Source organism: Aquila chrysaetos, unplaced genomic scaffold (assembly GCF_900496995.4).
Source record: "Aquila chrysaetos chrysaetos unplaced genomic scaffold, bAquChr1.4, whole genome shotgun sequence".
Lineage (NCBI taxonomy): Eukaryota > Metazoa > Chordata > Aves > Accipitriformes > Accipitridae > Aquila > Aquila chrysaetos.
This window is the reverse complement of record NW_024470393.1, coordinates 134,061-146,666: the sequence shown is the minus strand read 5'-3', so window position 1 is coordinate 146,666 and position 12,606 is coordinate 134,061. Positions and strand designations below refer to the sequence as shown.

Here is a 12,606-nt window from a genome sequence, read left to right as displayed (position 1 = left end):
TGCCAGAGACAGGGAGGGCAGCGCTGCCCACGTGCTGGGGCACACGCGTGTGTAAGCGGAGCAAGGGCACAACCACAAGAGGGATGGGGGCACACGCATGTGGATGGGGTGGACGGGGCTGGGATGCACACAGATGCGGGGACACAGATGTGGCAGATGCATGCGAGAGGGAACAAGTAGGGGGCACACACATTTGAGGGATGTGCTGCCGCCATTTCTTACCTCAGCTGCCCCTCACGCACCATGGACGCCATTTCCTGCCTCAGTTACCCCAAACAGGCGCCATTTCCCCCTCATCACCCCTCACGGGCACCATTTCTCCCTCAGCAACCCCTTGTAAGCACCATTTCCCCCTTCACCACCCCTTACAGGCTCCATTTCCCACTCAGCCACCCCTCCTAGGCACCATTTCCCCCTTCACCACCCCTCACGGGCACCATTTCCCCCTTCACCACCCCTCATGGGCACCATTTCCCCTTCAGCCACCTGTCGTAAGCACCATTTCCCCCTTCACCACCCATCACGGGCACCGTAAGCACCAATTCCCCCTTCACCACCCCTCACGGGCACCAATTCCCCCTTCACCACCCCTCACGGGCACCATTTCCCCCTTCACCACCCCTCACGGGCACCACTTCCCCCTCAGCCGCCCCTCATAAGCACCATTTCCCCCTTCACCACCCCTCACGGGCACCACTTCCCCCTCAGCCGCCCCTCGTAGGCACCATTTCCCCCTTCACCACCCCTCACGGGCACCACTTCCCCCTCAGCCGCCCCTCGTAGGCACCATTTCCCCCTTCACCACCCCTCAGGGGCACCATTTCCCCCTCAGCCACCCCTCACAGGCACCATTTCCCCCTTCACCACCCCTCACGAGCTCCATTTCCCTTCAGGGGCTCCATTTCCCCTCACGGCCGCCATTTCCCCCCTCAGCCGCCCCTCGCGCCTCGCGCCCCCCTCAACTTTCCCGCCTCAGCCGCGCCTCGCGCCGCCTACAACTCCCGTCGTGCCCCGCGCGCGCGGCGGCCACAGCCCCCCTTCCGGACTACAACTCCCGTCGTGCCCCGCGCGGGATCCGCCTCGCTTCCGCGGCGGGCTCCGCCTCACGTGACTCGCGGCGGGGCTCGCGGGGGTGCGGCAGAGCCGGGGTCCCCCCCCCCCCCAAACCGCCTCCGCTTCCCCCCCCCCCCCCGCAGGATTTGGGGGACCCCCCCCTCAAAAAAAAAACATGGAAGAGGTGGACAAAATCCTGATCCACTCCCTGCGGCAGGCGGGGACGTGAGTGTGGGAGGGGGGGAATTTGGGGGGAGCGGGGGAGGGGGGGCAACTCTGGGGGATTTGGGGGGGGGGGGGGTGGGGGGGCACTAAAGAGTTTTGGGGGGGTCAAGGGACTGGAGGGGGGGGACCCTAAGGAATTGGGGGGCGGGAACTAGGGGTGTGAGGGGACACCTGGGGGGACCCTAAGGAGTTTTGGGGCTCCCTGGGGGAGCACCCTAAGAATTTGGGGAGGGGGGGCATAACTGGAGGTGGGGGGGTCCCCGGGGGACAGAAACACTTTTGGGGGGGGGGGCATGACTGGAGATGGGGGGTGACCGCTGGGAGAGGGGTGGGAGTGCCTGGAGGTGCATAGGTGACACCCAGGGTGGGGGGTGGGGGTATTTCAGGATTTGGGGGGGGGGGGGGGGTCCCCATGATTTTTTTTGTGTGTCCCCCCCCCCCCCCCCAAAAAGGCCGGTGCCCCCCGAGGCGCAGAGCGTGCGGGACTTCTCCCCGGAGCTGGTGGTGGAAGCGGCCGTCCGCTGCCTGCGGGCCATCCGTCCGGCTTTGGGGGCCCCCCTCAGCCCCCTCCTGCCCCCCGGCATCTCCGCTCGCTTCCGACTCGCTTCCGACTTGGCAGCCGCTTGCCAGGTATTATCCCCCCTCCCCCCCCAAAATCTTGAGGGACCCCCAAAATTTTGGGGGGGGACGGGGACACCACCCCGGACCACCCCACCGCTCTCCTCTAGGACTGAGATTTACAGGCGATGGGTTCCAGACCTTGCTACCCCCCCCCCCGAAAAATACCCCCAAATCTTGAAGGGGGGACCCCAAAAATTTTGGGGTGTCCCCCCCTCCTATTTCTCACCCTCAGGAGCTGGGATTTGGGGGCGACGTGGGGTACCAGACCTTCCTCTACAGCTCCGAGCATGACACCCGCCGCCTCCTCCTCTTCCTCGTGGAGAAACTGCCGCGGGACGAGAGCGAAAGAGGGGCTGAACCCCCCGGTATGGATTTTGGGGGGTCCCCCCCTGGTTTTTTTTTTCGGGGGGGGGGGGGGCTGACCACTCCTTATCTTCTTCCCCAGGGAAATCGGGGGTTCTGCTACGAGCCATTGGCACCCGCATCCGGGAGCAGCTGGGGATCCCCTGGGTGCCCCCAGCTTGCCGCACCCCCCAGCTGCAGCGCCTGCAGGTGAACTTTGGGGGGGGCCCTGACCCCCCCCAATTGTGGGGGGCTAATTCTCAATTGGGAGGGGCAATTAATCCATTAATTAACCCTTTTTAGGGTACAGGTCGCCTCTACTCCTTCACTACGTGCCCCCTGGTTCTGCCCCAAAGTGGGGGACCGCCAGGTAAGAGTTGGGGGGGGGGAATTTGGGGGGGGGGTGGTGTCCTTGTTTTGGGGGAGTGGTCTGCTCACACACACCTCCCGTCCCTGTAGAGCTGCAGGAGTATTTTGGGGGGGCTGCCCCCCCCTGTGCCGGCACAGCCCCCCCTTTCCACCAGGACCCCCCCAGCCTTGCTGGAGACCCACGCAGCCCAGCTCAGCGCCCGCCATGACTGGGAGGCCGAGTGGGGGGGTCCCGGTCTGGCCTCCCGCCTGCCCCCCCCAGGTGAGACGCCCCCCCCCATCCACTGCGGGGGGTCCTGGGGGGGTCCCCAGGATTTGGGGGGGACCCTATGGGTCCCACCCTTCTCTCACCCCCAGGAGTTTGGGGGGGGGGGGGGGGGGGGGGAGAGGTGTTTGTCCGTGGGTCTGACCCCCTTTCTCTGAGTCCTGGGGCGGGGGGGTTGGAGGGGGCTGTTTTGGGGGTCCTCGTGGGTCTGACCCCCCCCTTTCTCACCCCCCAGGATTACAGGGGGGTTGGGGGGATGGTTATGAGTCTGTTTTGGGGGTTGCTGTGGGTCTGGCACCCCCTTTAGCCTCCCCCCCACCCCCAGGACTACAGGGGGGCTGTGGGGATGTTTATGGAGCTATTTTTGGGGGAAGGGGGCCCTGTGGGTCTGACACCCCCCCCCCCAGCAATATGGGGGGACATCTATGGGTCTGTTTTGGGGATCCCTATGGGTCTGACACCCCCTTTCCTCCCCCCCCCCCCCCAGGAATATGTGGGGCGGAAGCGGCTCCGTGCTCGACTCCGGGCCCTGGAGCCCCTGCGCCAGGTTTGCCCCCCCCGACCCCAGGGACCCCCCCCAGGACCCCTGGACTCCACTTGGCTCCAAGAAGCTTTTGGGACTGGGGGGGCTGGGGGGGCCTTGCCCAAGGGGTCCCGCTTCACCCGCACCCAGCACCTGACCCATGAGCAGGTAGGGTGGGGGGGCTGCTGGGGGGCTGGGGGGTGTTTTGGGAGGGCTGGGGGGGGTGCTGGAGGGCTGGAGCGTTGTTTTGGGGGGGGGTGCTGGAGGGCTGGGAGTTGTTTTGGGGGGGCTGGGGGAGGCTGCTGGAGGGCTGGGAGTTGTTTTGGGGGGCTGCTGGAGGGCTGGAGTGTTGTTTTGGGGGGGGGGGGGGGCTGCTGGAGGGCTGGGAGTTGTTTTGGGGGGGGCCCCCCTGCTCTGGGGTCTGACCTGCTCCGGGGTCTCATCCCGCAGGACCCCCAAATCCTGCTGCAGCAGATCCAGGTGGCTGCCGAGACCCTGCACCCCTCAAAGAGCTCTGAGGAGGTGAGAGGATGGGGGGGTCGTTCACTCTGAACCTTACTGATGGCCGCGTGTTCACGCTGGACTCTACCGATGGCTCTGTTGAATGGGTGTTCGCTCTGGACCCTACTGATGGCCGCATTTAGAAGGGCCTTCCCCCCCCACCTTAGGACGCAGGGGCACGCCAGGCCAGCGAGGAGGCTGCCCTGGAGGAGACCCTGGCTCGGCTGGAGGCCGAAATCGAGGGCTGCCGTGGGGAGGTGCGGGACGCCCAGCTCAGCCTCACCCAGGTGGGTGCCGGGGTTGGGGGGGGGGAAGTTAAGGGGGGGTTTGCAGGGTGTTTTGGGGTGCCCTGATGGTTGGTACCCGCCCCCCCCCCCAGGTGGAGGCGGAGGTGCGGCAGGGCCGGCTGGCGCTGGGGGCCCGGGAGGACGCCCTTCGGCTGAAGGCACGGGCGGTCGAGCTGCTCCCGGATGCCCAGAACAACATGGCCAAGCTCCAGGTGAGGATTTTGGGGTGCCCCCTGGGGGGGGGGGGGGGTCTTTTGGGGGGGGGCTGTGAAGCTGTCTGGGGCCACAGCAGGTGTGGGGAGGAGGTTTAGAGGGGTGGTTTGGGGTGTGCAACTGTCCTGGTGGCAGATGAGTGAAGGGGAGGGGTGGGCAATTTGGGGGTGCTGGGGGGCACTTTTGGGGGTGCGGGGGGGGGGCAGAAAGAAGCGTTTTGGGGGTGCCCTGACCCTGTTCCCAGCTGGTGGTGGAGGCGAGCAGCCGCCGCATCGTCAGCCTGGTGGGGCAGTGGGAGCGGCACCGGGGACCCCTCCTCGCCGAATACCGGCACCTCCGGGCCCTGCGCGACTCCGCTCAGGTAAGGGGGGGGTCTGGGGTCTGTCCCCCCTCTTTGGGGGTCCTCAGGTCCCTTTTTTTCCTGAGTTTGGGGGTCCTCAGGTCTCTCTCTGGTAGGTTTTGGGATCTCTGGAATTCTCTTTCCAGTGGGTTTGGGGTGCCCAGATTATCCCCCAAATGGGTTTTGGGGTCTCTGGGGTCCTTTCCCAGTGGGTTTGGGGTCCCCTTCCCCATAGGTTTTGGTGGTCTGCGGTTCCTTCCCAGTGGGTTTGGGAGTCCCCGGGTCTCTCCCTGATAGGTTTTGGGGGTCCCTGGGGGCTCTGGGTTCCCTTCCCAGTGGGTTTGGGGTGTCCAGATCCCCCCAAATGGGTTTTGGGGGTCCCTGGGGGCTCTGGGTTCCCTTCCCAGTGGGTTTGGGGTGTCCATATCCCCCCAAATGCATTTTGGGGTTCCTGGGGATGCAGAGATCCCCTTCTCAGCGGGTTTGGGGTCTCCTTCCCGGTGACTTTGGGACTCTGATGACCCTTTCGCAGTAGTTTCGGGGCTCTGGAGTCCCTTTTTTGGGGGTTTGGGGGTCTCTGAGGTCCCACCCCTTGGTGGATTTGGGGGTGCCCCGACACCCACACCCCCCCCCCCCCCCCCGGCCCTTTTGTTTTATTTCTCCTACCCCAGCTGGAGTCGTCGCGGCGGCTGTCGGAGATCCGGGCCCTGCACGAGCGCAGCCGCTCGGCCGCTGACGAAGCCCGACGCAAGGAGGAGCTGTACAAACAACTGGTGAGTACCCATGGCGGGGAGGGGGGGCACGGGGTGATTTGGGGGGCTGCCCCCCACTTTCACGCACCACCCCCCCCCCCCCCCACACACACACACACACACAACCCCTTCCCCGGATGCAGGTGGCGGAGCTGGAAGCGCTGCCCCGTGACATCTCACGCGCCGTCTACACCCAGCGCATCCTGGAGATCGTGGGCAACATCCGCAAGCAGAAGGAGGAGATCAGCAAGGTGGGGGGAAGATTTTGGGGGGGGGGGGTGGGCATTGGGGGGGCCCTGGAGATTTTGGGGGGCCTTGGGGGGGGTAGTTTAGGGTCCCTAGGGCAATGTAGAGGAGTCCTGGGGGGGGGAGTCCTTGGGGTATTAGGTTCTGTTTGAGGTCTTGGGGGGGGGGCAGGGGGTGTTTGGAGGGGGTGTCTGTGGGTGCACCCCCAAAATGAGGGGGTTTGGGGTTCCCCCCCTCCCCCTAGACCTGAGAACCCCGGGGGGGGGGGGTCTCCCCAGATCCTGGTGGACACGCGGGCGCTGCAGAAGGAGATCAACTCCCTGGTGGGGAAGCTGGAGAGGACCTTCAGCGTCACCGACGAGCTGCTCTTCAAGGTTGGGGGGGGGGTCCTGGGATGGGGGGGGTCTCCACATGTACTTGGGGGACACCTTGAGGTGGGGGGGCCCCCCCCCAGGGGGATCAAGGTGGGATTTGGGGGGGGGCCTGGGGCAGATGCTCAAGGGCACCCCCTCTATGGGATAACCCCAAAGGAAGAGGGGAAGTTTGGGGTGCTAAGACCACCCCAAACTGTCCCGTGTGCCCCCCCAAACTGTCCCATGTATCCCCCCCCCAAATTGTCCCACGTGCCCCCCCCCCAGGATGCCAAGCGGGATGAGGTGGTGAGAAAAGCCTACAAGTACCTGGCAGCTCTACATGAGGTAATGGGGGGCTGGAGGGGGGCGTGTGAAGGTTTGGGGGGGCGCCAGGTAGAATTGGGGGGACCTGGAGGTTTTTGGGGGGTCCCAGAACCCCCCCTTTTTGTCCCCCAGAACTGTGCCCAGCTGATCCAGACCATCGAAGACACTGGGACCATCCAGAGGGAGATCCGGGACTTGGAGGAACAGGTGGGGGTTTGGGGGGGGGGCAGGATATAATGGGGGGGGGGGGGGGCGAGGATTGGGGTGTCCCTGGGGGCCCCCCCCAGGGCTATTAATTAACCGCTCATATCTCCCCACATCTCTTTGTAACCCCCCATTCTTTGTGACCTTCCCCAACTCTTTGTAATCCTGTTTGTCCCCCAACCTCTTTGCCCCCCATTTTGTGCCCCCCCCGCCCCCATTTTATGGGGGCCCCCCCCCATTTAAATCACCCCCCCCCAACCCTGTTACCCCCAGATCGAGGGGGAGACGAGCGCGAAGCCCCCCGCCAGCCTCGACCGGATCCTCAGCGACTGCCGGGCACTGCGGGAGGAGAACGCGCTGCTGGCTGCACAAGCCCGCCACACCTGAACCCCAAAACCTGGGTGTCCCCCCAAAATCCCCTTGCGGGGGGGCTCTGTCACCCCCCCCCCCCATGCACACAGTGGGGTGTGGGCGTGCCTGAAGCCCCCCCCCCCAAAATGCACCCATGGTGGAGGATAGAGCGGTTCCTTTATGGTTTCAATAAAGTCTCAGCACAGTGGTTTTTGGGGTGTCATCATGTTCCTTTTGGGGGGAATTTGGAGGGACACCCCCCCCATCTCTGCCCCCCCACTGTGGTTTTGGGGGGGGCGGTGGGACCTCCCCCCTCAGCTCCGGGGGGGCATAAAGCACTTCAGGTCGCAGTCCCTGTGGGGGAAGTGGGGAGGGAGGGGGGTTTAGAGGGGAACCCCGTGTTTATCAGGGACGGTTGGGGGGGGGGGGGGTTAAGGACCCCCCCCTCTGGTTTTGGGGTCCAATTTTGGGGGTACCTGGGGTAGCGCTGACCCCGCTTGCGCCTGAATTCAGCCTCGTCCACCGTCCAGACGGCCCCACGCACGTTCTCCACTCGCACGAAGCACTTGTGCAGGCTCAGGTTGTGACGCACGGCGTTCTGGGGGGGGAAACTCCGGGGAATTAGGGTGGGCTCCCCCCCCCCCCAAATTCCCTGAGGAATTTTGGGGTGGTCTGGGGCATATTTAGGGGTTTTCTGGGGGGGGGGGGGGGGGGGGGGGGGGGGGGGGGGGGGGGGGGGCCTGCGGTGTCTCTGAGCTGTTGCAAGAGTGGGGTGGTGATGGTTGGAGAGGCTCTGGGAGAATTGGGGGTGTCATCCTCCCCACTTTTTGGGGGGGGGGGGGGCTGTGTTGGGGGGGTTGTCCCTGGAGCAGCATTGGGGGGTCCCAGGGGACCGGTTTGGGGGTCCCACGTTTTGTGTGGCAACATTTTGCAGTGCTGGGGAGTGATCCCCTGCCTCCCAGTGGTGGTGATGGGGGGGGGTCCTGTGTGGCCCCTTGATCTTTTAGGGAGGTGTTGGGGTAACCCCCCCCCACCCCAAACTGGTGGGGGGGGGTCGGGGGGGCGGGATTTGGGGGTGCAGGGGGGGTCCCCACCTTCCAGGTGGCGGTGTTGTGGCGGAAGTACCCGAACATGCGGCTGAACCAGTGGTAGATCTCGCCCAGGGTGCGCTGGCGCTGGGGGGACTCCAGGATGGCCTTGGGGGGGGGGTGTTTTGGGGGGGGGGGCACAGCAGGGTTGGTGGGGTGTTGGGACATTTTGGGGGGGCTCAAGAGGATTGGGGACACGGCAGGATCAGGGACACAGGACATTTTGGGAGTGGGGCAGAGGGACAGTTAAGGATGGTCTGGGGGAGGGGGGGCACGGCAGGGTTTGGGGGGGGGCATGGTGGGGGGTACAGGGACATTCTAGGGGTCATTTTTGGGGGGGGCACATGGCAGGGTTTGGGGACACTTTGGGGGGGTATGGGGACACTCTGGGATGGACGGGGGGGGTATGGGGACACATGGGGTGCTGGGGCGGGTAGGCACACAGGGGAGTTATGGTAGGCTTTAGGGACACTTTTTTTGGGGGGTGGGATATGGGGGGGTGGGGAAGGGACTCCAGGATGGTTTGGGGGAGTCATGGGAACATGGCAGGGGGGTTTGGGGACATGGGGGGGCTCCAGGATGGCTGGGGGGGGGGGGGAACGGGGGGGGGGGGTATGGGGACATGGAGAGGGGGATTCCTATGGGGAACAGCCACAGGAACAGGAAAGCTGTGGGGGGTGAAGGACTTGGGGGGGCTATAAGGAATCGGGGGGAATGTATAGGGCGGGGGGGGTGTAGGGGACATGGGGGGGGGCTATAGGTGACGCGGGGGGGGGGGTCACTCACCCAGCGAATGAGCATGGCGTAGGTGTAGGGGGGCCGGGCAGTGCTGAGCCGGTAGTACTCCAGTTCTGGGGGGCAGCCAAGGGGGGGGTCAGCGGGGACCCAGGCATCTGGGTCCCCTCCCAGGTTATTTGGGGGCCCCCCCCTGTCTTCCCACCCCCCCCAAACCTGGTGCTCACCTGGGCAGAGCCTCCCGTGGTCCCAGGAGTGCCCTGGGGGGTGCAGCGGGATCTCAGGCTCCCCCTCGGGGGGGGGGCGGTTGGCCCCAAATTGGGGGTACCCCAGCCTGGCCCTTCCCGGGGGGGCCCTGGGGGGGGGGAGAACACAGGTGAGGGACTGGCAGCACTTTGGGGGGGGGGGCCCAGTCCCCCCCGCCCCTGTTTTGGGGTGTCATTGTCATTTTGCCCCCCCCCCCCCCTTACCGCTGTGGGGGGGCTCCTCCGGATGAGCTGCGCCTGCAACAGCCCCAGGCGGTGCCGCTCGCGGGCCAGCTGGGGGGGGGGACACAAGTTTTGGGGGGCACGGGGGTGGGGGGGGACACAACATGGGTTTGGTGGGGGTGGTGTGGTTGCGGGAGGGACACAGGTTTGGGGGGGCGCATGGTGTGGGGGGTACAGGGGGGCCACAGGTTTAGGGGGGCATGTGGAGGGCATGGGTTTGGGAGGGGGACATGGTTTGGGGGGGGTCTGGGGGGGCCACAGGTTTCGGGGTGACATGGGGGTGGCCCACAGGTTTAGGGGGTGATTTGGGGGGGGTCTGGGGGGCCACAGATTGAGGGGGGGCACAGGGAGGACATAGTTTAGGGGAGCAAAGGTTTTGGGGGGGGACATGGGGGGCACAGGCTTTGGGGGGGGGGTGTCATGGTTTTGGGGGGTCACAGGGCACTTGGGGGGGTTCAGGGTGGGATTTGGGGGGGGGGGTGGGGAGGATTTGGGGGGGCCCCCCCTCACCTGCTGCTCCAGCTCCTGGATCCTCTCCAGCTGCCGCAGGCACTGCGCTACCTCCCCCAGGTCACAGCGGGGTGCCCTGCGTTGGGGGGGGGGCGGGCGCACATATTTTTGGGAGGGCGGGTGAGGACCCAGGGGTTCGGGGTGCCCCCCCCCCCCCCAACAAGGGACCCACTCACCTGGGGGGCTGGGCGGCACTCGGGGGCAGCTGGGGGGGGTCGCTGCCGGCGGGGGCGGGTGAGGGGGCTCGATCACGGCCAGGGGGGTCTTTGGGGCCCCACTCAAAACTGGGGAGACCTGGAAGAGTTTGGGGGGGGTCACAAAAAGGGGGGACCCCCCAAAAGGAGGGGGTGCAGGTTTGGCGGGGGGGGTCTTACCATGCTCTGGGGGGAGCCGTGTCCTCATCACCAGCACCCCGGGGTGCTGGATGTGCAGGAAGGGGGGGCGTGACCCCCCCTCGGGTGGCACCTATAGATTTTAGGGGGGGGGGGAAGCAAGAAGTGAACCCCCACATCCTGACGCACACCCCCCCCCCGCCCCAAGCACCCCCCCCTCCGGGCCCAGCCCCCCCCACCTGAGCGCGCCGAGGGGCCCCCCCCATCTCCGCGGGTCAGCACCGTGGGGCGATCCTGGGGGCCGCGGGGGGGGCGGCGCAGCCTGGGGGGGGTGGCACTGTGTCAGACAACCCCCCCCCCGGCCTCGGCCCCCCCCCCCCCCCCCAAATTGTGTGACATAAGCGTGCGAGCCGCCTCGCACGAGGGGCCTGCGTCATGGCAAGTCCCGGCATGAGCGCGTGGGTGGGGGGGACTGGCCCCCCCCCCCCCCCCCGCCCTGTGGCACCCCCAGTTGTTCCCCCCCACCTTCCCCAGTATCTCCCAGTGCTCCCAGTATGAACTGGACCCACTCCTGTCCTCCCCTGGCACCCCCTCCCCATCCCATCCACTGTCACTCTATGGAGCTCCCAGTCCATCCCAGTGCCCCCAGTCCCTTTCCGTGTCTCCCCAGTCCATCCCAGTCCCTTCCAGTAGCCCCCCAGTCCCTTCCAGTTTCCCCCAGTCCTTTCCAGCATCCCCCAGTAAGCCGCAGTCCATCCCAGTCCTTCCCAGCATCCCCCAGCCCTTCCCAGTAAGCCTCAATCCCTCCCAGTCCTTCCCAGCGCCTCCCAGTCCTTCCCAGTAAGCCGCAATCCCTCCCAGTCCTTCACAACGCCCCCCAGTCCCTCTCAGTAAGCCAAAACCCCTTCCAGTCCTTTCCAGTGCCACCCAGTCCACCCCAGTACCCCCCAGCAGCCTCCCAGTCCTTCCCAGTCTCCCCGTTTTCCCCACCCAGTGCTCCTCCAGCCCCTCCCCAATCCCCAATCCATCCCAGTCACCACCCAGTGCCTCCCAGTCTCCCTTCCCAGTCCCCTCTGGTCCCACCCAGTCCCACCCAGCATCACTCTGGTGCCCTCCCGGTCCCATCTAGCATCATGCCAGTGCCCCCCAGTGAGTTCCCAGTGCCGCCCAGTGCCCCCCAGTGAGTTCCCAGTGCCGCCCAGTGCCCCCCAGTAAGTTCCCAGTGCCTCCCAGTGCCCCCAGCTCACGGGTCCCGGGCGCCCGCCATGGCTCTGGGCGACACCCGGGCACCTCTGCCCCCGATTTATAGACGGGAAACCACAGCCCTGAGTCATGGCGGGGGCGGGGGGCCGGGGATGGGCCCCCCCAGACCCAAAAGGGCACCCCAAAACAGCTGGGGAAGTGACAGCCCCGAAGGGATGGGGAACAGACACCCCAAAATGCAGAGAAATGCCCCAAAATGAGTGGGAACAGATGCCCTGAAACAGCCGGGGTGAGATGCATCAAAATGCAGAGAAATGCCCCAAAATGGCCAGGCAGAGACACCTCAAAATGCAGAGAAATGCCCCAAAACAGACCGGACAGAAACACCCTGAATTGGCTGGATAGAGACACCCCGAAATGGAGAGACATGCCCCAAAATGGCTGGGCAGTGACACTTCAAAATAATCATGAAGAAACACCCTGAAACCTGCAGAAACGTCCCAAAACGGCTAGACAAAGACACTGCAAAATGTGGAGAAATGCCTCAAAACAACTGGGCAGAAACACCCCAAATAAGCCAGGCAGAGACACCCCAAAAAGAGGAGAAACACCACAAAAGAGCTGGGCACAGACACCCCAAGTCAGCCAGGCAAAGACACCCCAAAATGAGGAGAAGTGCCCCAAAACAACTGGCCACAGACACCCTAAAATGGCCGGCCAGAGGCACCCTGAAATAACCAGGGAGAAACACCCTGAAACCTGCAGAAATACCCCAAAATGGCTGGACAGAGACACCCCAGATCGGCCAGGCAGAGAGGCCCCAAAATACAGAGAAATGCCCCAAAACGACGAGGCAGAGACATCCCAAAATGCAGAAAAATGCCCTCCAAATGACTTAGCAAAGACACCTCAAAACAGCTGGACAGAAACATCCCAAAATGCTTAGAAATGTCCCAAAATGGCCAGGCAGAGATATCCTACAATGGCTAGACAGAGACACCCGAAAATACCCACAGAGAAACACCCTAAAACCTGCAGAAATGCCCCAAAATGGGTGGTCAGAGACACCCTGAGTCAGCCAGGCAGGGACACCCCAAAATGAGGAGAAATGCCCCAAAACAGCTGGGCACAGACACCCTAAAATGGCCATAAAGACACACCTCAAAATGCAGAGAAATGCCCTAAAATGGCTAGGCAGAAACACCCCGAACTGGTCAGGCAGAAAACCCCCAAAATCTGGAGAAAATACCCAAAAAGATGAGGCAGATACACCCCAAATCG

At 64.8% G+C, this 12,606-nt stretch overlaps 2 protein-coding genes across 2 annotated transcripts; one reads left to right on the top strand and one right to left on the bottom strand.

Annotated features, from left to right (window-relative positions):
* Positions 1-1,118: 1,118 nt before the first annotated feature.
* On the top strand, positions 1,119-7,177 carry CCDC22 (coiled-coil domain containing 22). The gene is given in 18 exon segments (XM_030006739.2): positions 1,119-1,278; positions 1,731-1,908; positions 2,132-2,264; positions 2,345-2,451; positions 2,545-2,611; positions 2,701-2,746; positions 2,748-2,862; positions 3,354-3,566; positions 3,849-3,920; positions 4,067-4,186; positions 4,279-4,398; positions 4,644-4,760; positions 5,411-5,512; positions 5,635-5,742; positions 6,016-6,111; positions 6,376-6,435; positions 6,547-6,621; positions 6,892-7,177. Coding segments are annotated over 18 exon segments (1,893 nt in total). The 5' UTR covers positions 1,119-1,228; the 3' UTR covers positions 7,006-7,177.
* LOC115338228 (forkhead box protein P3-like) lies at positions 7,143-11,389 on the bottom strand. Its single transcript, XM_030006711.2, is given in 13 exon segments — positions 7,143-7,323; positions 7,446-7,567; positions 8,064-8,165; positions 8,844-8,908; positions 9,020-9,099; positions 9,101-9,147; positions 9,263-9,331; positions 9,791-9,866; positions 9,967-10,084; positions 10,165-10,255; positions 10,362-10,385; positions 10,387-10,444; positions 11,370-11,389. Coding segments are annotated over 13 exon segments (912 nt in total). The 3' UTR covers positions 7,143-7,283.
* Between the last annotated feature and the right edge of the window lie 1,217 nt (positions 11,390-12,606).